The 26,943-nt window shown below is 43.2% G+C and overlaps 1 protein-coding gene across 1 annotated transcript; it reads left to right on the forward strand.

The window, feature by feature from the left end:
- The first annotated feature begins 9,776 nt into the window (after positions 1-9,776).
- Positions 9,777-20,934, forward strand: MRPS33 (mitochondrial ribosomal protein S33). Its single transcript, XM_058724069.1, has 3 exons — positions 9,777-9,852; positions 15,887-16,128; positions 20,163-20,934. Exons 2-3 carry the CDS (start codon positions 15,914-15,916, stop codon positions 20,266-20,268), a joined length of 321 nt encoding a protein of 106 aa, XP_058580052.1. The 5' UTR covers positions 9,777-9,852; positions 15,887-15,913; the 3' UTR covers positions 20,269-20,934.
- The last annotated feature ends 6,009 nt before the right edge of the window (positions 20,935-26,943 follow it).

The raw sequence follows: 26,943 nt of genomic DNA on the forward strand, positions 1-26,943 counted from the left end.
CAGAGGGAGTGAGAGAGAAAGAGAGAGAGAGAGAGAGAGAGAGGCAGAGAGAGAGAGAGAGCGGCAGAGAAAGAGAGAGACAGAGAGAGAGAGAGGCAGAGAGGCAGAGAGAGACAGAGAGAGAGACAGAGAGAGAGAGACAGAGAGAGAGAGAGAATCCCAAGCAGGCTCCACGCCCAGCACAGAGCCAGATGTGGGGTTCGATCTCATTACCCTGAGACCATAACCTGAGCTAAAATCAAGAGTCAGACACTCAACTAACTGAGCCACCCAGGCCCCCCATCTATGTAGTTTTTAAGCAAAAATAGTGAGATCTTGGGCCACCTGGGTGGCTCAGTCGGTTAAGCGTGTAACTTCAGCTCAGGTCGTGATCTCACGGTCTGGGAGTTCGAGCCCCAAGTTGGGCTCTGTGCTGACAGCTCAGAGCCTGGAGCCTGCTTCTCATTCTGTGTCTCCCTCTCTCTCTCTGCCCCTCCCCGACTCGTGCTCTGTCTCTCTCTCTCGTGTTCTCTCAAAAATAAACAAACATTAAAAAAAAAAAAAATAGTGGGGTCTCTGGACGGCTCCATGGGTGGAGCATGCAAATCTTGATCTCGGGATTATAAATTGAAGCCTTCATGTTGGGTGTGGAGGTTACTTAAAACTAAAATCTTAAAAAAAAATTACATAGAAATCGACCATAAAAATGACTTGTGATGCTGTATCAGCTGATACCTTCACCAGTTTCATCTTCAATTTTTCTGAAAATATTCAATTGTTTTTAACCTGACTTTTATTTCTTTTAATGTTTATTCATTTGGGGGGTGAGAGAGAGAGACAGAATGTGAGGGAAGGGCAGAGAGAGAGAGAGAGAGAGAGAGAGAATCCCAAGCAGGCTCCACACTGTCAGCACAGCCCAGATGCAGGACTTGATCCCACGAATGGTGATATCATGACCTGAACCAAAATCAAGAGTTGGACGTTTAACTGACTACGCCACCCACACCCCTTCAGTCTCCCGACGCAAGAAGAAAGTGTCCTCATGCCTTCTGTCTGTATGATTGCAGTAGCCAAGATTGGATGGGGGAGTATAGGAGAAAAAAAAAAAAACCAGAATTTTTGCAACTCAAAAATAACCCTGCAAACTGTGAAGAGGCAGCTTTATTCCAAAAAATTCATCTAAAATTTGAGTTCAAAAAAATTGTCATTATTGGGGCACCTGGGTGGCTCAGTCAATTAAGCGTCTGACTCACTTATTTTTTTTAATGTTTTATTTATTCTTGAGAGAGAGAGAGAGAGAAACAAAGCATGAGCGAGGGAGGGGCAGAGAGAGAGAGGGACACAGAATCCAAAGCAGGCTCCAGGCTCCTAGCTGTCAACACAGAGCCCAACGAGGGGCTCAAACTCACGAGCCGTGAGATCATGACCTGAGCCAAAGTCGGACACTCAACAGACTGAGCCACCCAGGCGCCCCTCACTTTTTTTTTTTGATGTTTATTTATTTGTAAAAGAGAGAGAGAGGCAGACTGCAAGTGGGAGACCACATCTGAAGCAGGCTGGAGGCTCTGAGCTGTCAGCACAGAGCCTGACACGGGGTTCAAACCCATGAGCCGTGAGATCATGACCTGAACCCAAGCCAGACGCTTAATCAACTGTGCCACCCAAGCGCCCCAAACACCTGCCTCTTAATTTCAGCTCAGGTCATGATCTCCAGCTCATGAGATTGAGCCCCAAGTTGGGCTCTACACTGAGCATACAGCCTGCTTAGGATTCTCTCTCTTCTTCTCTCTCTCTGCCCCTCCCCAAATCTCAAAAAAAAAGTTAAAAAAGTATCATTATTATTCTGCTACTTATTATTATTTTCAGAATGGTTGCAAAATATACCAAAACAGCAATACTAAGATTTACCAAATCTGTATTTTGTTTTCATTTAGAAGCACCTTGCTTTACCTGAAATGACTTTTAAAGGATTAGCAAAATGGAAACATTGTTAATTTAATACAAAACATTTTTGATGAAACACTTTTATTTCATCATGTGCTTTCTATATTTTTGGCAAACCTTGGAGCTACAGATATAACATACTCAATTTATAGAAAATGTGCTGTTGGCCACATAATCTAATTATGCCTAATAAAAGTCTAATAATCTAATAAAAGTCAATCGTCATTGTCAAACCAGTCATCTAAATAAAATTAACTTTAACAAAAAGTCTGACAATTTTCAATTCAAGTAAGTGTGTTAACATATATACTTTGATGTGTATTTTCTAAAAACTAAGAGGGGCGCCTGGGTGGCTCAGTCAGTTAAAGTGCCTGACTTCGGCTCAGGTCATGATCTCATGATTCATGAGTTCGATCCCCGCATTGGGCACTGTGCTGACAGCTCACACCCTGAAGCGTACTTTGGATCCTGTGTCTCTCTCTCTCACTCTGCCCCTCCCCTGCTCTCTTTCTGTCTCTCTCTCTCTCTCTCTCAAAACGAAACATTAAAACATTTTTTTTTGAAAAAGCTTAAAATTTTGTAGGAACTAATAAAATTAGCTTATACATTTGTATAATGTCATAAAACCAAGAATAAAGCTATAGGGTTTTTCTCACTCCTTAATTCATAAGAGTAAAACATAATAAATAAATATTATTCATGAATTAGAGTATGATAAAATGCATAGTATTCCTTTAATGAGTGTATCTAGGTGTACTGAACTTTGGTTTTCACGTTTCGGAAATAACTAAGTAAGAATCACAGATAAAAATTCTGTAACAGCTCAAATTGTAACCAGGGCATAGGGGTGTACGAGCACCTGGCTCCGGTGTCCCAAACAGGCCAGGCTCGGCCCCTCGCCACGGACAGAATCCAAAGGCAGAGAGATGAGGGGTGGTAAAAGAAGAAAGGGGTTTATTTCTGTGAGACTGACATCAGGCAGACAGCAGACTAGCATTTCAAAGACTGTCTCCAAAGTAACAAAAATATGTGCAGGTTTATGTAAGGAAAATGTGGGACAAAGGTCGCTGGGTACAGGCAGGTGGGCAGGACAGGTCAGGTCCATCAGTGTCTAGGTCAATCGCACATGGTCTTGCCGGCTCAGGGCGGTTCTTGTTGCTTGAGGGGGTGGTTTTGGTTCCCATAGGGGATGCTTTGCCTGTTTTTTTTTTTATTTTTTTAGGGCAAGGAGGGGCAGAGAGAGAGAGAGAGAGAGAGAGAGAATCCCAGGCAGGCTACCAGGCTGTCAGCATGGAGCCCAACATGGGGCTCAAACTCACCAACCGTGAGATCATGACCTGAGCCAAAACCAAGAGTCTGACACTTAACTGACTGAGCCACCCAGGGGCCCATTTTTTGTTTTTAAATTAAGTAAACTCTACACCTAAAGTAGGGCTTGAACTCAAGACCCTGAGATCAACAGTCACATGCTGGAAAGAAGAATTTTATCACTTAAGAACTTAATCACTTAGAGAGTACAGATGGGGGGGTGCCTGGGTGGCTCAGTCAGTTGAGCGTCTGACTTCAGCTCAGGTCATATCACGGCTTATGGGTTCAAGCCCCGCATCGGGCTCTGTGCTGACAGCTCAGAGCCTGGAACCTGCTTCTGATTCTGTGTCTCCTTCTCTTTCTGCCCCTCCCCTGCTTGTGCTCTGTCTCTCTCTGTCTCTCAAAAATAAATAAATGTAAAAAAATTTTTTTAATTCATAAAAAAAAAGAATTTTGTTAAATTTATAAAAAAATTTATTAAAAAGTTAATTAAAAAAAAGAAAGTACAGACTGGGGCACCTGGCTGGCTTGATCAGAGGAACATGCGACTTTTGATCTCAGGCTGTACATTTGAGCCCCACGTTGGATGTGGAGATTACTTAAATACTTTTTTTAAAAAAGTACAAGACGGTAGGTACTTGAAGTAGGTAGTTGAAGTCCTCTTTCTTCCCTTTTTTTTATGCTTATTTATTTTTGAGAGAGAGACAGAGTGAGAGCTGGGGAGGGGCAGAGAGAGAGGGAGAGACAGAATCCGAAGCAGGCTGCAGGCTCTGAGCCGTCAGTACAGGGCTTCATGTGGGGCTTGCTCACATACCTCGACACCATGACCCGAGCCAAAATCAGGAGTCGGATGCTTAACCGACTGAGCCACCCAGGTGCCCCGAAGTCCTGTTTCATAATCAGTTCCTTTGAAATCACAATAAAAATGTTTTCCTATGTATTTAATGAAAAATAAAAGTATATGCTGTTAAAAATTACTCCAGCAACTATCGCATAATTTCATTTTTTGTTAACAGGAGGCCGACAATATTAAACATGTTAACTGGTGACGAAAGGTCAAGATTGAAGTATTTATATACGTCTGATGAGAGATAAAAGCAGAAAAATGTTCACCTTTAGCCCAGAAGTTTGACCTATAGAGCCTGCATAGTTCTGATAAGGATCAAATGCATACTGGTTGCTACATTCTTAAAGGGTCTCATGACTGCCTGTACATCTCACCAATATTTAATATCAAGCTGAATGAAAAGGACCAGAGAAATCTTTCAAAAGTAGTTTTTACCCATAGAAATTTGAAGAAGATACTTCAGATCTAAACTCCCTGCACATCCCTTCCCCCCTTGAACACTAAGCATATAACCACCAGCCTCATACGGCAAAAGGGGAGCTCTTTCTGCCCAAGGGTCCTGTCCCCATGCTATAAGAAAAGCATTCTTGGCACTGAAAATGTATCAAGAATTCTTTCTTGACCATTCCCTCAGGCCCCACCTCACTTCCATGATAGAATTTTATAGAATAAGTGTATCAGATAGGCTAGGCTAGGTCAGGATGCAGAAACAAATAACGAAATTGTAGGACTAAAAACAACAAAGACATGTGACTTAAAACACCAAACTCACCTAAGCTTTGTGCACACTGTGACTGACAGCAGGATCCTCTCCTTATACCCATTCAGGGGCTTAGACCGGCAGAGCAGTGACCCTCTGCCAGAGGGACAAGAGCTCTGGAGAGTTTCATATGGGTGAAGGTAATGCTTCACTTCTGTTAACAACGCATTGGCCAGAAAGAGACATATGGCTTTACCTAATCCCAAAACTGCCATGAAATGCACTCCAACCTTAGGCCGGGGAAGGGGTAGAATGGTAAATATTTGGGTACATTGTATCAGTGATTGCATAGTACATTTATTTGTTTTAAGTAAGCTCTAGGGCAACACCCAGCTTGAACTCACAACCCTGAGATCAAGAGTTGCATGTTCCACCAACTGAACCAGCCAGGCCCCCCTCAGTATTTCACCTTTATTGAATAACACATACCAAATCTAAAATAAAATTATGTATGACTTTTTTGCAGACTATTCCAGAGTAATGTGAAAAATACGAAGGTCCCTTAAAATAATCCATTTTTTATTTAAAATAAGCAATAAAATAATCAATGTCTCTAACCTCTATTACTTCAGCTTCTAAGTTTGCTTTCCTTTCCAGGTAATGACAAATCCTACGGATGAGTATTAAGAAGAGCTGAAAAGAACTGCTTATGTTTAAATATGTGGGAAGACATATTCGGCGCTGGCTTGGCCTGGCTTTCACCGGACTCTGTTTCAATAACGATGCACTTCTTAGCTGCAGGAGATGGGAGACACATTATGATTAAAGGAGATTTACTATCACCCTTACCACTCACTCACACTCACACAGTGTATCTGGCTTCAGAAAATCACAAGTATCCAATTACCTTATTTCTTTATTTTTTTAATGTTTTTTAAATTTATTTTTGAGACAGAGAGAGACAGAGCATGAGTGGGGGAGGTGCAGAGAGAGGGAGACACAGAATCTGAAGCAGGCTCCAGGCTCTGAGCTGTGAGCACAAGAGCCTGATGCGAGGCTCAAACTCACGAACCGTGAGATCATGACCTGAGCCGAAGCCAGACACTCAGCCAACTGAGCCACCCAGGCGCCCCCCAGTTACCTTATTTCTAACAGCCTCACTTCACCCTCACCTGGAATATATGTCACACAGGAAAAGACAGGAAGCATAAGAAGGGTGGGTTTAGGGTGCCTCGATCGCTCATTAAAGGAAGCTTCCCCCAAAACATGTTAAATTGCCGGAGGGTTTTATACCCTGGGCAAGGGATATACCTTTGTTTCAGAAAGTGAAAAAGAACCACTGTAAGTGCAGAGGCAGGAGAGAAGAACCTGTATAATGCTAGCAATGAGTACTTACGGAAATAGGGCATCTGCACGTTAATTTACTTAAAGGAATAAGTATCCACCTGCCTCTTGGACTATGCCACACAGGAAGAACCTGAAACTGATGTGAGCTTTAATTCTTTCTCTAACAACAAGGAATATTTGCCACAGAGTACGATCAGTAATGAAACCGTACAGCAGAGGCTTTCCACTTCACCACAACTTAGAGTAAGACACAGATTTTACATTATGATCCAATATACACATATTGTTTCATGAAACAGTAATTACCCTCATTATACGTGAAGCGCTCTGATATTCCCTATACTAATGTCTTTTAATGCTGGTCACAACCTGCTAAATTGATTTCACGACTAACTTATGATTCATAGCCCACAGTTTTGAAACACTGAGCTACAGAGATGGAAATTGGTAACGCAATCTCTGATTATAAGAAGTGTCTCTAAAGAAGCCTTAACTTGAAAGTACAAGTGGGAAAACCAAAGCCTGGAAGTCAATGTCTGTGAGAGGTTAAATTTTGACCCTGAGGTGGGGACATTATTCTGAATTATCTAAGTGTACCCTAAATGCAATTACATGTATCCCTGTGAGAAGGAGGCATTAGGAGATCTGATACACATAGAGAAAGAGGTGATGTGAAGAAGAGGCAGAGAGACAGTTGAAGATACTGGCCTTGAAGATTGATGTGGCCACAAGTCAATGAATGCCAGTGACCACCAGAAGTTGGGAGAGTCAAAAAACGGATTCCAATCTAGATAGAGCCTCTGGAGGGAGTGTGGCTCTGTCACCACTTTGATTTTGGCCCGTGATACTGACTTCAGACTTCCGGCCTCCGGAACTGTGAGAGAATAAAGTTTTGATGTTCCAAGCCACCAAATTTGTAGTATTTTGTTATAGCAGGCTCAGGAAATTAACAGGAACCCCATAAGCTTGACTTAATGAGAGTCATATTGTAAAGTGCCTAGAATGTTACTAAGACCCAACAAGTTCAGCTACTTATAGCTTGAAAAGCCAATATTTAAAAAAAAAAAAAAATGTTTTTTAATGTTATTTTATTTTTGAGACAGAGAGAAACAGAGCATGAGAAGGGGAGGGGCAGAGAGAGAGGGAGACATAGAATCTGAAGCAGGCTCCAGGCTCTGAGCTGTCAGCACAGAGCCCGACACGGGGCTCGAACTCACGGACCGTGAGATCATGACCTGAGCTGAAGTTGGACACTTACCGACTGAGCCGCCCAAGCACCCCATTGAAAAGCCAATACTGAAGAGATGAGGTGTGGGGTTTAAGGTTTTTTTAAGTTTATTTATTCATTTTTGAGAGGGAAAGAATGTACTATCAGCACAGACCACCCCCTCCCCCCAGTGCAGGGCTCAATCCCACAAACTATATGAGATCATGACATGAGCTAAAACACAGTTAGATGCCCAGCCAACTGAGCCACTGAGGTGCCCCAAAGTTTTGATTGGAAAGGAATATGAGCTTTATTCAGGAGGCCAGCCACCTGGAGGAAACAGACTCTTGACCAAAGGCCAACTCTGAGCTTTCTGCCTTGCTCACAGTTAATCAGTAAAGGGAGTGCAGTGGTCTGTAATATTTCTTGATTACTGTGCAGACTTAATAGTGCCAGCTACACACGTTTTCACAGTGCTCAAAGATTGTGCAAGGGAGTCTGGTTCCTTAGTCCTAGGCATTAGGGGCGGGGGTATGTGCAAGAGGGTCTGGTTTCTGTTTCGAGATGTGCAGAAGGGCTCTATTCTTATCTGGGAAAGATTGCACGATCTCTCAAAAAGGTTTGTATATGTACTGGGCTATGGGTGGTTGCTAAGGCTTAAGGACAGAGGCAGTTTCAAGAGTAATAGCCATTTATAACTCTTTACACCTTGATAGTTTCGAGAGTCATGGTATCTTATAGAGATATTCACAAAACATACTGATAACACAAGTGATAGGTGAAAAGGGAAATGCCAAAAATAGATATATAAATGGAGCCAATGACAAAGTTTATGCAAATATACATCATAATATTCATTGCCATGAGTCTACTGCAAATTTAGCCTTAAACTTTCCAACAGCCCAACATGCAAAGGGAGCCTTCTTGTTTACATGATTCAGTGGCCATTATATAAAAACAGGCAACTACACAAAAACACAAGAGACAAGGTGAAAATTCTACCCGGACCATTATTTTTGGACTGAGCTATGCAAAAAAGGATGAGGGATGCTCATTACATTGTGTGTAAATGTAACTGCAGTAAACTCACACTAGACCAAGTTTCTAAGGCTGATATGGTAAATATCATAGATTGATAAACTGTCAAAACTTAACTTGATAAGAGCAAATTCTATAGACTGATAAGATGTTGCTAAAAACCAAAATTCAACAGAATAAAATTAAAGATCCATTAGGCTTTATTAAGCGAGTTATGAATCAGAAAGCATCCCATCTAGCAAGTAGAAACGAGCTGAGTTGTACAAAATGGTAGTAGGGTGGCGCAAGAAAATTATTAGCAAAATAAAGGAAAGAATTGTTTCAAGTCAGGACATTTTTTGTGTGGGGGGTGGGAAGACGGGGGTTTTTATCATGCAGATTACCTCACTAGTGCAGATCAAGAAATTTCAGATTGACTGTTAAAAGGTTAAGTTCTTGAGAGAGGCTGAAACTGTGATTAAGTTTTGGTTTGCTGTGGTGGGTATGGGTGGAGAGGAAGGATACCATTTGGGGCTTCTTTTTCCCTTTTTAAAACAACGTCAAAAAATAACATGATTCTATAGGAGGGAAGAGAGTGTCCACAGAATACCTTACCGGTATATGGCATACTGCTGATGCACCTTGTTTCCGGGATACATTTTGGAGTATTTGTGAATGGCTTCGAATAATGCTTAGAAAATAATGTCTTCAGCCTTACTATCAGTCAATAAAGACTTCATACAATGCCTGAGGTGTGCCGTGCTTGAGAGCAGATTTAGCATGAAGGGAAATACAGTATTTCCACTATTTCCCAAGCCTATCTAGGTAACTACTAAAAAGTCAGATAAATATCCCATCCCTCCTGCCTCAAGGGCCACTGGGGGAGATAAAGCAGCTCCAAATGGCGCCCTGATCCAGCAAAAGGTATCAAGAACGGCCCTCTTAGAGGTGTTACTACTCCACTATTAGAAAATGAGTAGGTAAGTGCAAGGAGAGGGGAATGGCATCGCCGATGGGCCAGAAAACCCTTCAGCCCCTAGTCAAGCAATGCCCTTGGAGCACATCAAGGCCTAAGCTGGATGAAAAAAAAGAGGAACGGAAAAAAGAAAGTGCATTTTATCCTCCACCACGCGGCACGCGCACGACCATTACTTTAGAGGTTTGGAGGGTTTGTAGCTCTTTTCCAACAAAATACGGTTAGCGAACCTTGCAAGACTTTTCAGCAAAGCCAATCTTCCTCCATAAACCACCACCTCCAGTCCACACACCCGAAGCACTGCCCTCACTGCGCAGGTGCCAAGTAGGACCTCTGAGGCCTCCAAGAGAGAGCGCTAGTAGTTCCGGGTTTCACTAGGGCTCCCCTCTAGCCGCAAGCTTCTGTTTCTCCACTGCTCTCCATTGTAGAGTGGCTTCCGAGCTTAGAGCCCGGCCGGGGGCGGGCCTTCCGGGAGAAGGGAGGGCCTTCCGGGAGAGGGGCTCGCGGGAGAGGAAGGTCGCGCTTAGGTAAGGCTGTCCGGGAGCTTTGGGGGGTTCCGTAAGTGTGCGATTCCGGCGATCGTGGAAGAGGTTCTGCGAGGGTCTCCAGCCTTGTAGAGTTGCCAAGAATAAGACGATTCGATTTCATTATTAACCAGCTCGGTGGTTTCACACCGTCCAACAGACAAGTTGGCCTTTTCCTGCGTAAATGGGGGAATTTACCAAACGAAGGACTCTAGCGTAGTTGCCTCTCTGACACAGTTACTCTCTTTCTGATTAGGTAGCGTGCAAGGCTCGGTTTGTCAGCTCATCCGGCGGTATTCTGTACCGTCACTTTGTGTGGGGATGCAGGTTAATTTTGTTGCCAGTTGAAAGAAAAATATTTGCGGGACGCCTGGCTGGCTCATTCCGAAGAGCATGCGACTCTTGATCTTGGGCGTCTTGAGTTCCAGCCCCACCTTGGGTATGGAGATTATTAAAAAAAAAAAAAAAAAAAACTTAAAAAAACAAATTGGGGAATACCCTAAGGATACAAGCGACCGCTGACTTGACACCTGCTTCCATCACAAGCAGGCGTGATCCAGTCATTTGCAGGGGGTTGGTGGCGTTTTTGTTGAACTGAATAAAGCGGACTGACGTTCAGAGCGTTCGTGTCCCTACGACCCAGTGACAGTCTGTACCAGGTTTTAAAAATAATAAAGCATCGTATTTAGTTTTGTGAAACACGTGTGAAGAACGTGTGTGGGTTCCCTGAGACCTGATGATTATTAGGGCAACCACTGTGCCACGAGTTATGCGTGTCAGCCTCAAAACACAGGAGGTAGTAACTTACTCAAGTGGTAGATGAGAAAACGGAGGCAAAGGATACCTACTTCTGCAGACACGAAATGGCCATCAAAGCGCAGAGGCAAGATTCCAAATGGTTTTTCTACTGCAAAGCTGGTGCTCTCCAGTAACCAGTGGTTTTGAGAAAATGATGAAAACTCTCCCCAGCAGAATTTACACACACACACATTCAACATACACTTTTAAAGTTCGACGGGATTCACCCCGCTAAGGGATACCCAGGTTAAGAACTCCTGTACTTCATCTGCCCTTTTCAAAGAAAAAAAAAAAGCAAACCTAATCCCAAGCCAGTTATTGACCTTAATTTTTTTTTTTTTAAATTTTTTTTTTTTTAACGTTTATTTATTTTTGAGACAGAGAGAGACAGAGCATGAACGGGGGAGGGTCACAGAGAGAGGGAGACACAGAATCTGAAACAGGCTCCAGGCTCCGAGCTGTCCGCACAGAGCCCGACGCGGGGCTCGAACTCACGGACCGCGAGATCGTGACCTGAGCCGAAGTCGGACGCTTAACCGACCAAGCCACCCAGGCGCCCCGACCTTAATTTATTTTTTTATAAAATTTTTTTAGTGTTTATTTATATTTGAGAGAGACCGTACGCAATCAGGGGAGGGGCAGAGAGAGGAGACTGAATCTGAAGCAGGTTCCAGGCTCTGTTAGTAGCACAGAGCCTGATGTGGGGCTCGAACCTACTAGCCCTGAGATCGAACTTACTAGCCCTGAGATCACGACCTGAGCTGAAGTGGGACGCTTAACCTACTGAGCCACCCAGGGTGCCCCCAAAACCTGAACTTTTAAATGCATCAAACCTGTCAAAAAGATCAATGAAACTTGCCCCTTTATGCTAGAGTAAAAATATGGGAATTTTCTTGTGTGGGCTTAACATATCTTGCTGCAGTACATTTGAACATATATATGTATATATTTTTTTTTCCTTAGCATTTTCCACTCCAGTTAATTTTTCTTCATGGTACTGTTTACTTTAGATTTCATTTAAGGAAAAATGATGTTTTTAAGTTTTTAAGTGACTATTTTATACTTGCTGGAATGGCTTCATGCAAATAAAAATCTTGACCTGTAAGTTATTTGCCTTTTCCTTTATTGTCTTTAAAATAATCTTTTTATTTGTAACATAAAATTGAAAGATTCTGTAAGGAGGCATACTAGGATCCTAAAAAATCCTAAGTAAGGCTTTCTAGTTAAAAAAAAAAGAAAGAAAATTTAAAGCCAGTAAAAAGTGACAATTTACCAGTCCTAGAACCAGTATTTATGGACAACAGAACTGTGTAGCTGTTTTAGCCTATGTTAAAAAAAAGAACAGCATACGAGGTCACCTGGGTGGCTCAGTCAGTTAAGCCTCTGACTATTTTGGCTCAGGTCATGATCTCATGGTTCAGGAGTTCAAACCCCACATTGGGTTCTGTGCTGACAATATGGAGCCTACTTGGGATTCTCTCTCCCTCTCTCTGCTTCTCACCTGCCCCCCGGCTCGCTCGCTTTCACGGTCAAAGTAAATAAACTTTTGAGAGAGGGCACAAGTGAGTGAGGGGCAGATAGAATCCCATGAGGGGCAAAGAGAGGGGGGTTGAGGAGAGAGAAGCGGGGCTCACCCAAAGCAAGGCTTGTGTTGTTTTGTTTTGTTTTTACCCAGAGTGGGTCTCGAGCTCACCCATTGTGGAACTCTAACCCATGAACCATGAGATCATGACCTGAGCCGAAGTCTGATGCTTAAGGACTGAGCCACCAGGCGCCCATAAATAAATAAAGTTAAAACAAAACAGAGCGTACCAAGCTCCTATGCCATTCTTCATCAGAGACGTATGTCTGCTCTGTGGAAGGAGACTACAGAGCAGTAATTGATAATTGTTATAATCATTTTCCGTTTTCTTCTTTTTAGCAAATGGATCTTTATTTCTAGTAAGGGATTCAGGTTTGAAGAGGCTTATTCCCTTCCTCCATCATAAAAGTTTTAGGACTTGGATTTTGTGGTATAGCCGTGTCCCAATGGATTCTAATGAGACTTCTTTGCCATTTATGTCTCCCAGTAATTTCCTACATTACAAAGTGGGCCTGGAGATAACTTAGTATCCTATGATGGCTTCAGTGATCACTCTCCTTAGGGGTCCCTTCCTCCTTGCTGCCTTTCAAGTTACTGAGCTGCTGGTCCCCTCCCCTGCATTTCTCTGGCTGTCAGTTTTTGTAAGTGAGGATGTCATTCCAGGGAGATAGCGGTTTAACTGCATGAAGTGTGTAGCTCTTTTCCTAAGGTATCTCCTTTTTTGCATGGTTAAATGAGGACAAGGAATAGGAGCACCCGGCTGGCTCAGTCAGACCATGTGACTCTTGGTCTTGGCGTCATGAGCATGAGTCCCACATCAGGTGTAAAGATTACCTAAAAATAAAACCTTAAAAAATAAATAGGGGCACCTGGGTGGCTCAGTTGGTTAAGCATCCAACTTTGGCTCAGGTCATGATCTCACGGTTCGTGAATTCCAGCCCCACATGGGGCTCTGCACTGACAGCGAGAAGCCTGCTTAGGATATTCATTCATTCATTCATTCTCTCTCTCTCTCTCTCTCTCTCTCTCTCTCTCTCTCTCTCTCTCTCTCCCTCTCTCTCTCTCCCTCTCTCTCTCTCCCTCTCTCTCCCCCCTCACCCTCTCCCTCCCTCTCCTCTCCCCTCTCCCTCTCCCCTCCCCTCTCCCTCTCCCCTTCCCCCCTTCTCTTTCTCTCTTTGCCCCTCCCCTGTTCACACACAGTGTTTCAAAGATAAGCATTAAATAAGGACAAAGAATAAATAATTGTGTCTGATTAGATCATACTAGCACCAAACTTAAAAACACATTTAGATTTTTTTTCTTTTTTTAAGTAACTATTTACTGTCACAGTCTTAGTTATTTCTCACAGTAGCCCCGCAAGCTTTGTTTTCCAAAAAGGAAACTCAGATTTAGAAAATAAGTAACTGTTAAAATAACCCAGCTAATAAATGGTAGAGCCAGGATGCAAACCTAGGCCTCAGGACTCCATGCTGCATCTTCATTTAAAAATAAAGCGATGGGAGGGGGGGCGCCTGGACAGCTGTCGGTTACATACCAGACTCTTGATTTAGGCTCAGGTCATGATCGAGTGGTTGGTGAGATTGAGCTCCACATAGGGCTGTTTGCTGACAGTGTGGAGCTTGCTTGGGATTCTCTGTCTCCCTCTCTCTCTGCCCCTCCCCTGCTCACCCTCTCTCCGAAATAAACATTAAAAAAAAAAGAACTCTTGAAAAAAAGAAAAAAAGCAATGGAATTTGGAACATTATCTGTCTGAAAACATTGTAACAAAACAATAGTTCCCTGGCCATCAAATAATTGGTTGTGGAAATACTGTGCACTTGCAGAAGAAATTTATTCTAATGCCATAATAGCAGTTAAGCAAAACAAAGCAAAGGTGATTAAGAAACCGTTTGTTTTAGTTGTTTTTTTTTTAATCTGATGTTCAGAAAAAGATAACTTTAAAGAGGAAAGGTAAAGCATGCAAAGAAACTTTGTAGCCTCTGAAGACCACTATGGAGTCTGCAAGGCCGTTAGAGGTTTACAGCACTGATTTACTACGATTTCGTATTTATACATTGAAACTGTTAATGCCTTTTTTTCTCACTGATGAAAATATAACTTTACCCCTAACAAGCCAACCCAACCCAACCCACTCCCATCCACACAACTCTAAGAGTTGAGACAGAAGTGAATCTGAAAACAGGAGTGCTGACAGGAAATGGAAAAAGCAAGGTTTGCATGGGATCCCCAGGTTGGAGGGGCAGAGAAGAGACCATAGATCCAATAGTTCTCCCATTGCTGGCCTTCAGATGGCACTATTGGCCCAGGTTTGCTTGGTTGGTGTTAAACGATTGGTAACTGGTTTGAGATCGACATTCTGCAATTGTTTTGAGGTCAGCCTCTGCTCTTTCAATGGGTCTTGAAATGGACAAGAAAAATTCCTTAATTTAAACTGGTTTTGGGGTTTTTTTTCTTTTCTTGCAAGTTATTTTGAAATTTACTGGGCACTATTCTTGTTTCGAGGGTGTTATTTTTTTTTTTAAGATTTTACTTTATATTTTAGATAAACTCCACATGCTTCATTGACTGAGCCAGCCAGGCCCTCTAGGAAATATTTTTGTTTTCTATATTTTTTCCCAATTGGTTTTTCAAGATAGGTTTGTGCCTTTTTTCTGTTTGGAAATCAACTCCTTTTCACCCCCACCAGACTGTCGCCCAGGACAGTTTCTTAGCAAAGATTCTCCTCTCCAAATTTCACAGTAACTAGCACCATCAGCCACCAGGAAGCTCTGCATCTGCCCTGGGGTGGGATGGGACGGCTATTCTACCCGCAATGTTCTTGATTCTTAGGTATCGCCTATTAATTTTTGATATATATTAGCTGAAATCTCTTCGTATTACGGATAGCATCCTTCTACCTCTTTCAACATTCAGTGTACTGTTTTCAGTTAATAAGAAGTTAACTGGCGTGCACTGAGGCAGAGTATATAAGACGGAAGAAAAGACAGATGACCTTATAACCCGTAAGTCCTTCCTTTCAGGAATAAAATGAATCTTAAGAGCCGTTGGGTTTATTTATAAGACTACTGTCTCTGTTTTGTTTTTTTCCCCGAATGGCTCTCAGTCTCTAGGCAGAATTCAATCCAGCAACCTAGAGGCTAAATGACCTCATAACTCATTAGCAGTTCTCAGAGCCATCTGGAGCCCTTGAGGAGAACAGTGTTCAAAGGGCTGATAATAAAGACAACAGGATAATTATTTCTCTGCCATGATTAAACCTTTAGATGGCAAGCAGTCAGCATTTTTATTCTGCAGATTGCTGAGGTGGGTGTTTTCTGAAGGTATAATAACAGTGCTGTGGTAGGGTAACTCATTTGCCTGTCCTCATCTAGCCTACAAACAGGTAAGCTGTCAGTAAATAACAAAACAGTTCACTGTAAAAAGTTCACTACAGCAAGGTAATAGTATGGAAATCCCAAATGTAAAAATTAGAAATGTAAATAAAGCATGCAAAGGAAACAACCATTCGGACTGTGGACATTTCCCAACTCCAAGGCATGTCCTGTCGGCCACATGACATGCACGTGTGGCCTGCTGGTTTCATTTTCTAAAGTGCTCACTGGTTAATCTTAGAATTTCATACACTAACCTGTTGATGTTTCTTCTCATTTTCTGTAGGGACCCTTGCTCCTTGCTGCTCAGGAAATGTCTTCACTTTCAGAATATGCCTTGCGCATGAGTCGTCTCAGTGCCCGGCTCTTTGGTGAAGTTGCCAGGCCCACTGATTCCAAATCCATGAAAGTGGTGAAGCTCTTCAGTGAGCAACCGTTAGCCAAGAGGAAGGAGACTTACGACTGGTATCCAAATCACAACACTTACTTCGCACTCATGGGGACGCTACGTTGTCTTGGCCTCTATAGGTAATGGCAAAAAAGCACAAAGAGTAACTTGTAAGAGATTATTCTAGGAGATCAGAAAAGGAAAAAGTTAGTTTTTTTATCCTAATAGTTTTTTGGCTCTTATAAAAGTGCCCAGGTTGTTCAAAAGGCACAGTTTTGGGGGGAAAGGCTTTTAAAATACTCAACAATGGTCACACCAGGAAAAAAAAAAAAAAGGAAACATGCACTTAGTGGAAGACAGATTTTAATTATGTCTAAACCTGGACAAACTGACTGGATATTGAGCTACAGAGATGTTTAATTATTAATTTAAGAGCACTTTAAAGGGATGCAGAGGAAAACCGATGCAAATTCTGCAGAAGAACCCCCCCACCCTGTCCCCGCCCCCGCAGGCCGCCAGAGCTGCAGGTTCTGATTGGTCAGATGAAGAGAGGCCCTGCCTGCAGCCCATCCCCTTCCTAGCGAGTTTATGGGAGCCTTCTTTCTTTCCTAGTGACAGTTTTTTTGCAGTTCTTATTTGCTTCTACCTTCTTCTGGCATTTAAAAAATTTTTTTTAGTGTTTATTTTTGAGAGAGGGAGAGAGCACGCATGAGTGGGGGAAGGGCAGGGAGAGGGAGACAGGATCCAAAGCAGGCTTCTTTGGACCACAGAGCCTGATGCAGGGCTCGAACCCACAAACTGCAAGATCATGACCTGAGCTGACGTCAGATGCTTAAGTGACAGAGCCACCCAGGTGCCCCCTTTTCTAATGTTTATTTATTTTTGGCATTTTTAGTTTGTACCCTTTTTGATATATTAATTTGATCTAAAAAAAAAGTTGTAGTTCACCTTTAAGAGTAATATGTGGATTGCACAGGCTCTTAATACCATGTGTTCCATATTTGTGTATGTATAGGTACTTGGGACTATGTATTGCTCCAGAAAGAAAAGAGATCAAATGCCTATGTGATCATTTTCTTTAAAAGAGAGCCTTAATTACCAAGCTAATACATGCTCATTATAAAAGAATTCAAACAGTGTGTAATTGTGTAAAGTTAAAATCTACCTTTTTTTCATGCTTATTTATTTATTTTGAGAGACACGGAGCAGGGGAGGGGTGGGGGGGGGTAGAGAGAGAGGGAGGGAGGGAGGGAGGGAGAGAGAGAGAGAATATGAATCCCAAGCAGGCTCTGTGCTAACAGCACACCTACTCGGAGCTTGATCTCATGAATCGTGAGATCATGACCTAAGCTGAAATCAAGAGTCAGATGCTTAACTAAGTCACCCAGCACCCCCCCCCACCTTTTTTTTAATGTAAAATAAATCTACTTTTTGTTTTTTTGTTTTTTTTTTAAATTTTTTTTTTCAACGTTTTTAATTTATTTTTGGGACAGAGAGAGACAGAGCATGAACGGGGGAGGGGCAGAGAGAGAGGGAGACACAGAATTGGAAACAGGCTCCAGGCTCCGAGCTGTCAGCACAGAGCCCGACGCGGGGCTCGAACTCACGGACCGCGAGATCGTGACCTGGCTGAAGTCGGCCGCTTAACCGACTGTGCCACCCAGGCGCCCCTAAATCTACTTTTTGGAGTGCCTGGCTGGCTCAGTCAGAGCATGTGATTCTTGATCTTGGGGGTCATAAGTTTGAGCCCCATGTTGGGTGTAGAGATTACCTAAAAGTAAAATCTTTTAAAAATAAATAAATCTACTCTTTAAGAAAATCTAGTCTGTTTTAATTGCACATGTCTTAGGGCAGCAGTACAAAAGTTAATTTGGGACTATTTAATGCAATAAAATTAATAATTCATTCCAGGTAACTAAAAATTGGTACACTCATCTATACAACAGAAATATTTTTAAGTATCTGCCATGTATAGACACTAAGATGGGCACTAGAGGAACAGCAGTGAACAAAACAATAGATTTTCTTAGTTAATATATTAAGAGAGATTATAATCCATGACACATTCTGAATTTCTGGAATTGCTCTGGGGCTTTCTCCCTTGCTATTAGTCTGGGCTCAGAAAATAAAAATTGTATTGTGACCCAAAATAAAATATCACTGGAAGGCAGATCTCCTGAGTAGAAAATTATAACCCATAACAAAGTCATATTCAGCTATTTTAATTTACCTGTTTGGTGCCACTGTACATGTGTTTGAAAAATAAAACCTTGACTATCTTTGGGGATAGGGAAAAAATACTTAGTGGTTAGTTATCCGTGGAAAAGCACAATTCTTTTCATGTATTTGGTCACTGGTTATGGTAAATGGTGCCTCTAATGGAAGACCTCCTGTGGCATCGGGCAGGATGAAACTAGACGATCTTCAATAAAGAAAATATTGCTCAAAGGCCTACAAACGAGGGAGGGACGCACAGGTTGTCATAAACACGGACTCATTCAGTGACACAGGTGCTTGGGCTGTAGCATCACAGAGACAAAGACCCCTGCCTTTGGAGCCTTCCTTCTGGCTGAGGGTTGGCGGGAGTGGAGCAGGGAGGGAAGAAGAGGAGAACAGATGTAGCGGATACACTACACAGCTGAGTGTGCCGTGGGGGAAAAAATAGTAAAGCCGCCTGAGCAGGATCAAGAATGCTGAAGGGCACGTGGTGGGTGGGGAAAGGATGGGTCACAGTATTAAACAGGACAGTCAAGGTCAGCCTCTTTGAGAAGATGAGGTCTAAGCAGAGACTTAAAGGTAGTGAGTAAGTCAAGTGGGACCTAGGAAAGAACTTTCCAGGCAGAGGAAAGGCCCTGAGGTTGGAGTGTACCTGGTATGTTCCAGGGGTAGCACGGGCTATGGAGAGAGCAGTAGGGCCACAGGCAGATCATGAAGGGTTCTGAGGGCCATGACAAGGTCTTGGCTTTTACTCTGGGTGAAATGGGGAACCGTTCATAGGCCTGTGAACAGAGGAATGAAGTTTTAAGAAAACTTTTGAGTTTTAGAGTTTTGAAGAATTACTCTGGCTGCTCTGTTGAGAATAGATTATTTGAGGGCAATCATAGTGAATTCCAAATAGCTCAGTTGTGTCCATCCTGTTCATGGAATGAAACTGTGTACCCTAGAAAACCAGTCTATTTTAAAACCACCTAAGGAGTGAAAAATTGGGCCCAGCAACCCCTCCCCCCCATATTTAATTCATATGCCATTATTATCCACTCTTTACAGATGTGCTACAGAGAGGGAAAAGTCACTTATCCAAAGGCATACAGCTACTAAATGTTAGATGGAGCTGTGATTTAAACCCAGGTTGAAATGGATTCCAGGGGCACCTGGGTGACTCAGTCAGTTGATTGTCCAACTCTTGATTTTGGCTCAGGTCATGATCCCACAGTTCATGGGATCGAGCTGCTTGGGATTCTCTCTCTCCTCTCTCTCAACCCCTTTCCAACTTAGGCGCACAAGCTCACGCATGCTCTCTCTCTCTCTCAATAAATAAACTTTATAAAGAAAAGAAAAGAAATGGGTTCTAGAACTTACATGTTAAAAGGTATTTGATCTTAGAGTGCAGACATTTTTCTAGAGTATAAGCCATCTTACACCCCATCCACATGTCCAAACAGCCCTGGCTTCTTGATCTCTAAGTCTGTCTGTTGACTTGGCTTCCTTCTGCCTGAGCCTTTCCCCAGCAGCCTTTTCGTGTGAATCATCCACGGCCATGAAGGCAGCTTCCTCCAGACCTCTTCTCCTTGTAGGACGTACTGGTTCCTGCGGCTCTCAGGGTCTCTGTGTAGCTATTGAAGCTCATACCCACTTTCTGCTTCCCTCTGTTCAGTCTTAGTGTTACAGGGAAATTTGGGGTAATTGTTAGCACTGTATCATAGTTGCATAGGTTTATATGGGCTGGCCTGGGAATTTAACTGTCACTCGTGGGGACACTGTGACTCAGAAGTGAACTTCTGGAACACAACTCATGTATACACTGGGGACTCCCTGTCCTTTCTGTTCACCAGGCTGAGCACGTGCCCTGTAGAAGTCGAGGCCCGATAACCACAACAGCCTAAGGGAAGAGTGCTACATTGGTGTGCTTTTCCACTCAGGTACAAATACCGGCTCTTTTTCTTTCTCCACTCAGAGATGAGCATCAGGACTTCAAGGATGAGCAGATGCGTCTAAAGAAGCTTCGTGGCAAAGGGAAACCAAGGAAAGGAGAAGGGAAAAGAGCAGCAAAAAAGAAATAGTGTTGGTCCATCAGGAGAAAAAACTTCTTTCTCAGCAACTGGCAGCAGAAGAAGGTGTATTCATCTTTCCACATCTTGGAGGAGTGGGAGCTTCCTAAACTGAAGATTTGGAGGAACACAATCATTTCTGTGTTGAAGTCCAATCCAGTTGAATCGTGACTGGTTTCTGGGACATGTTATAATTCTGCAAAGCTGTTTTGGCCTTGGTTTTTTACTCAGATGTTTACCTCTTTCTCTAAAGAAATGATTGAAGAAGGACTCATTTGGGGTGGAAATGGGATGTTGAGAGCACGGGGACAAACTCATTCGGTGAGCATCCTTTAGTGTCCTCAGTATCCCTTCTTGCTTCCCCCACTGCACCAGCCCTGAACTCCTCCACCCCTCTGACCGCTCAGCCACCGTCTCCACCACCAAGCTCATCAACTTAGGTACCTCTCCACCTATTCCTTGGAGACTATCTAAGAAGATAGATTTGTGGGACACGGCTGTACCTGCTGAGAGAGTACTGAGTACCTGCTGTATACAATGTACTGGGGCCCTGGTAATACCATGGTTAGCAATAGAAAACAGTCCCTTCCTTGTGGAACTTTCAGGCTTGTGGGGAAGACTAAATATTGTATCATTACACAAATGAAATTGTATTAAACGCTACAAAGGAAAAATTCAGACTTCTGCGACAGTGTGGATCAATGGATGGCTCAATCCAGAGATAGCAAGAGGCCCAAACTTCAGGTAGTTTCAAGAAGGCCTCTCTAGGCACTCCTGGGTGGATCAATGGATGGCTCAATCCAGAGATAGCAAGAGGCCCAAACTTCAGGTAGTTTCAAGAAGGCCTCTCTAGGCACTCCTGGGTGATCAAGCATCTAACTCCTGATTTCGGCTCGGGTCATGGTTCATGAGTTTGAGCCCCACATCGGGCTCCATGCTGACAGTACAGAGCCTGCTTGAGATTCTCTCTCTCCCTCTCTCTCTGCCCCTCCCCCCATCTCTCTCTCAAAATAAATAAATAAACTTAAAAAAAAAACTGCCTCCTTAAAGAGGCCTTGATCTTGGGGTCATGAGTTCAAGCCCCACGTGTGGTGTAGAGTTTACTTAAAAATTTAAAAAAAATGGGATGCCTGGGTGGCTCAGTTGAATGTCCGACTCTTGATTTTGGCTTAGGTCATAATTCCAGGGTCATGGGATCAAGCCCCATGTTGGGCTCTGTGCTGACCATGGAGCCTTCTTAAGATTCTCTCTCTCCCTTTTTCTCTCTGCCCCTCCCTGCATGCTATGTCTCACTCTAAAATTAAAAAATTTTATGGGGCGCCTGGGTGGCTCGGTTGAGCATCTGACTTTGGCTCAGGTCATGATCTCACGGTTTGTGGTTCAAGCCCTGTGGTTCGAGCTCTATGCTGACAGCTCAGGGCCTGGAGCCTGCTTCAGATTCTGTGTCTCACTCTCTCTCTGCCCCTCCCCCACTCATGCTCTGTCTCTCTCAAAAATGAATAAACACTACAAAAAAATCTTTTTTTAATTTAAAAAGAAAAAATGATGGGAAAAGTGTGTGAGGCACAGAGAACTCTATTGCAAATCCCTAAGGTAGGAAGAAAGTGTCCTGTTCACGGAGTGGAAAAAAGATCACAGACTGTATAGGTTTCATAAGGAAACAAGAGGCCAGACCATGAAGGGCTTTGCAAGTTCTGTGCAAAAGCTTGGAGTTAACCAATGCAGTGAGTGTGTAAGGGGTTATTTCTTTGAGAAAGGAGTAGCTAGCTGCTCATTTTACTGCATTCTAGCAGTGAGGTTCCAAAGAGGTGGTGAGGCCTCTCTGATTTTTTTTTTCAAGTTCCAAAAATCTAACGTCTAGTAAATTTTTTGAAGTACTTTTTCTTTTCTGTTGTAAAATTTACCATATTAACCACTTTTTAAAAATTTGTTTTAATGTTTATTTTTGAATGACAGAGACAGAGTGTGAGTGGAGGAGGGGCAGAGAGAGGAAGACACAGAATCTGAAGCAGGCTCCAGGCTCGGAGCTGTCAGCACAGAGCCCGACACGAGGCTTGAACTCACGAACTGTGAGATCATGACCTGAGCCAAAGTTGGAAGCCTAACCGACTGAGCCACCCAGGCACCCCCCATATTAACCACTTTTAAGTATACAATACAGTAGCTTTAACTGGATGCACACTGTCCAGCTAAAAGACTTTTTAAGGGCGTTTCTGCCTCTCTCTGGAAAAGAGCAAAGTACCCGCAAGACTACATATAGCAGCTACTGAAGCTATGACTTTCTTTCCCTGCAGCATTAGAAGTCCTGGCAATAACTGCCCTGCAAATAATTCCTGAATCAGTAAGAATCCCATCCCATGTCTCAGATAAATTATATTTTTAAAGATACATGATCCAGATGGTATGGCTGGGGCCCATATTATAGCTTTAAAAACTACTTAAAGTTGGGTAATTTGTGACTCATTTCATCAGGGGACTGAGAATCTATTCATTTAGAATTTTCTGAGCACTTGCCCTGTGCCTGCCACGTGCTAGTTGTGGAGGACACAGACTCAGTCCCTAAGGTTGTATGAATGACAGTTGTGTGATCCCAGGGATTTGCTCAGAAAAGTATACACTTTCTGTTATTCTTGGCCAGTGCAGCTGAGCCAGGTGGGTGGAAGATTACCCCAGGATGTCAGGCTGAGAAATAGGCTCTCAGCCTGAACACGGTGTAGAACAACCCAGTGGATGTTTCTTTTTTTTTTTTTTTTTTTATTTATTTTTGGGACAGACAGAGACAGAGCATGAACGGGGGAGGGGCAGAGAGAGAGGGAGACACAGAATCAGAAACAGGCTCCAGGCTCCGAGCCGTCGGCCCAGAGCCCGACGCGGGGCTCGAACTCACGGACCGCGAGATCGTGACCTGGCTGAAGTCGGACGCTCAACCGACTGCGCCACCCAGGCGCCCCCCCAGTGGATGTTTCGAATGAGGCCATCTCCAACTTGTGGAGAAGGCCTGAATGTAAGAGGAGCTTAAAAGAGTTAGCATGGTATTTTATAAATTTTTTTTTTTTTAACGTTTATTTATTTTTGAGACAGAGAGAGACAGAGCATGAACGGGGGAGGGTCACAGAGAGAGGGAGACACAGGATCTGAAGCAGGCTCCAGGCTCTGAGCTTTCAGCACAGAGCCCGACGCGGGGCTCGAACCCACGGACCGTGAGATCATGACCTGAGCCAAAGTCGAACGCTTAACTGACTGAGCCACCCAGGCGCCCCAGCATGGTATTTTAAAGAGAGACCACATCAGATACCAATAGCTGACCTGAGTCGGAAACAAGCAAAGGATCTGGGTGTTGGTTTGCTGATGGCCCCTGAACCTACAAAGAGCCTTAGCAGTGGTTGATAGGTTTGTAAATGACTCAGCAGTAGGCTAGTATGCCACTGCTCCATGCTGAAAATCCAAAACTATACCTAAAATTTACTTGTACATAAGCTGTACCCTGAAACCCATCTGACACAGTAAATGCTACCTGACTTAAAACAGCCTGTGCTGAACATGGTGGACAGACAGGACGTAGAGGATAAAAGGGAAGGGGTAATTCTTGGTGCCATAAAATCAACACATTTCAGGACACCGGCGACTGTGGTTTAAGACAAGGACAAAGTGCAATCGGAAAAAACTCTTTAACTGCAGGTGTAGGCTAGACAGATGTTTAACTGGACCTCTCTGGCCAAGACCAAGACTTTTGTGTTTTCCCTCCAATGTTTGGTATTCTGTGTGCATGGAGGATCTTGCCCTTGATTTCACTATGGCACAGTAAACCAGACTGGGCTTGGGATTCAGAAGTCACGGATTGTGGATGCAGTCCTCCTTACAGGCTTTGTGACCTTAAGTCACATTCTCTGAACCTCCTTCCATCTCTAAAATCATAGTGATGCTTCACTAGATTCATGAAATATTAAGATTTGTGAAAAGCACCACGTGAGTTGTAAAAGAGGAATCCAATGTTTTCACATACAGCTCTTTGTGTGACTAGTGAGAATTATTACATCTTCCCAATAAATTTTTCCGAGGTAGTGTTGACAAATATATGCTAAAAATATAAAATTCTCTACATTTACATGCAACACGACAGGTTCAGGAAGCAGTAGGTGGGAGATGCATTTTATTATTTATGTGATCATAAAACTCATTTTTTAAAAAGCATCATGTAGATGTGTGTATGTATATCTAAACGTGCATAAGTGTATAAACAGGATGCTTTTACTTGTTAAGCACCTTCTGAAAAAGAATAAGTCAAAATTAAAAATTCCGCCCTGTTCACCCTTTCCTTTTTTCCTCACACATGTCCCCCAAAGCTTCTAAGTGCCTAATTTTAGAGATTTACAGGCAGGAACAAACTTCAAAGGAAATAGAGGGAAATGTCTCTTAAACTGCCAACTCTGTCTTCATTGTCCTTTTTCTTAAGTACTCATTTTAAGTTCAAAAGAAAGCATTTTTTAAAAAAAAGAATCAATAAAACAGTAAAACACTCAAGAAGACTTAGAAAAACAGGGAAATACAGTAAAGCCCTGGGTATTAAGAACTAGAAACCAGTAAAACATCATGCTGAACTTAAAACCGAAATGTTTTTCTTTGGCTTTTTTTCTTTTTTGAGAGAGAGAGAAAGAGAGAACACAAGTAGGGGAGGGGCAGGAAGAGAGGGAGGGAGAGAGAGAAAGAATTGCAAGCAGGGTTCACGATGAGCCCAATGCAGGGCTCGATCTCATGACTGTGAGATCATGACCTGAGCTAAAAATCAAGAGTCAGATGCTTAACCAACCGAATCATCCAGGTGCCCCTGAAATGTTTTTTAAATGATACCATGACAGCAAAAGAGGAGGATCATGAAACTAGGGTGAGTACTTGTCAAAGAAACTACCCAGATGCAGTTTTTTAACTTAATTGGACGTCTGGTGATATAAGTTCATGTCAAAGTAGAAACCAAAACTAAACCAGTGTAGATCCTAAGGCCTTTTTCATTCCACTTAAACGTGTTTTTTGAGACAGAGAATAGATTCATTTTTGGAGAACTCTCTGTGTCTATTACAGAAAATATGAGCTCCTTATTGACAATCTAAACTGCTGCTAAGTGCAAAATATCTTCCCAAAAGAGCCACAAAACGACTAACCGACCCACTGAGTTTAGCATAGAAACGACATTCTAAACAAATGATAAGTCTTAGGACACATGTCAAATCTAAAAGACTGAGTATATCTAGCATGAGAACTGACCAGTTCATTAAGCACCAAACAAATTAAATATAAATTGTTAATAAAGTTAAAGATAGAGATCAATGCAGTCCAATCATCCAGAATGACTTCACAAGCAGTGAAAGCAATGAATGCAAGTTATGTCAACATTTTTGGAGCACTTACCCCACACCTGGCTTTGCATTTTATAGGCCTTATGTAACTCCAGCATAAGTAGTCCCATTTTACAGCTGAGGAAACTGAGGCTTAGATCTTGTGCCCAGGATCACACAGTTCTAAGTGTCTAGACTGAGGTTTAAATCCAAGCCACCTGACTTCAAAGCCTATACCACCAATCACCACACTGTTGCAAGTAGGATCATCCCACGCAGAGAGGGGGTTACGGCAAATAGCGTGTGCGAAGACCCACAGACAGAATTCTAGTTGGCAAGAGCTATAATGAGCGTGGCCTTGCAACTTCAGAGCCATGACTTCATGAGCCCTGAAGTTCCCCGTGTCCTTTTATGACCCGACAATGCAGCACTGACCTCTCTGAGTCTGAACGGTATTGTAACAATAACTACCATTTGTCCAGCGCTTCCCTATTTGCTGGGAACTGTGCGTAGCTCTGTAAGCTATACCACTTAATTCCTCCAACAACCCTTTGAGGTAAGTATTACCTTTCCCGTTTTGTAGGTGAACTTAAGCTTAGCACCGTGGTTCTCAACTGTGGCTGTGCATCCGAATCACCTGGGGGAGGTTAGAACGCTGTGCCTGGTTCCACTCCAGACCAACCTAAGGCGGGGGAGGGAGAAAAGTAAGTTCAGCTTTGATAATTTTGAAAAGCTCCTCAGGTGGCTCTACTGTGCGATGGAGGTTAAGAATCCCTGGTTTAAAGCAGTGTTTCTCAAGCTTTGGTATTTAGCAGTAATCCAGAGGGCTTGTTAAACACGGAGGGCTGGGCCCCACCCCCAGAGTTCCTTATTCAGGAGGCCTCAGTGGGGCCCAAGAATTTGCATTTGTAATAAGTTCCCAGGTGCTACTGGTCTAGGGCCACGCTTTGAGAACCATTCGTTTAAAGTCGTCTCTTTCTGCGTGTGTGCATTTTGCCTACTCTGGTAGCAAACACAGGTGGAAATTGCTGGCTGCTTAGCATGAGCTCCAGCCAGGAATGACTTCTGGGTCCTCTGGTCAGTAGGTGGTACTGACCCAGAATGGAGCCAGACTGGGGAACTGGGCGACTGGTTTGACAGGTGGTGAGTCCTGAAGGAGTAGGAAGGGCTAGGTCACCCTGGGACTTCGGCCACTTGATAGGTCAGCCAGGGACCACTGAGGGGGGCTGGTGGGCATAGTGCAGGGAAAGCCAAGTCCTCAGGCAGAGAGCAGGTACCACACGGTATGCAGGAAACCAGGACCAATGTGACCCCCTGAGAGAGAAAGGCTGACAGCAGCCGTCAGTGCGGGGAGTGG

This window comes from Neofelis nebulosa, chromosome 4, assembly GCF_028018385.1.
Source record: "Neofelis nebulosa isolate mNeoNeb1 chromosome 4, mNeoNeb1.pri, whole genome shotgun sequence".
Lineage (NCBI taxonomy): Eukaryota > Metazoa > Chordata > Mammalia > Carnivora > Felidae > Neofelis > Neofelis nebulosa.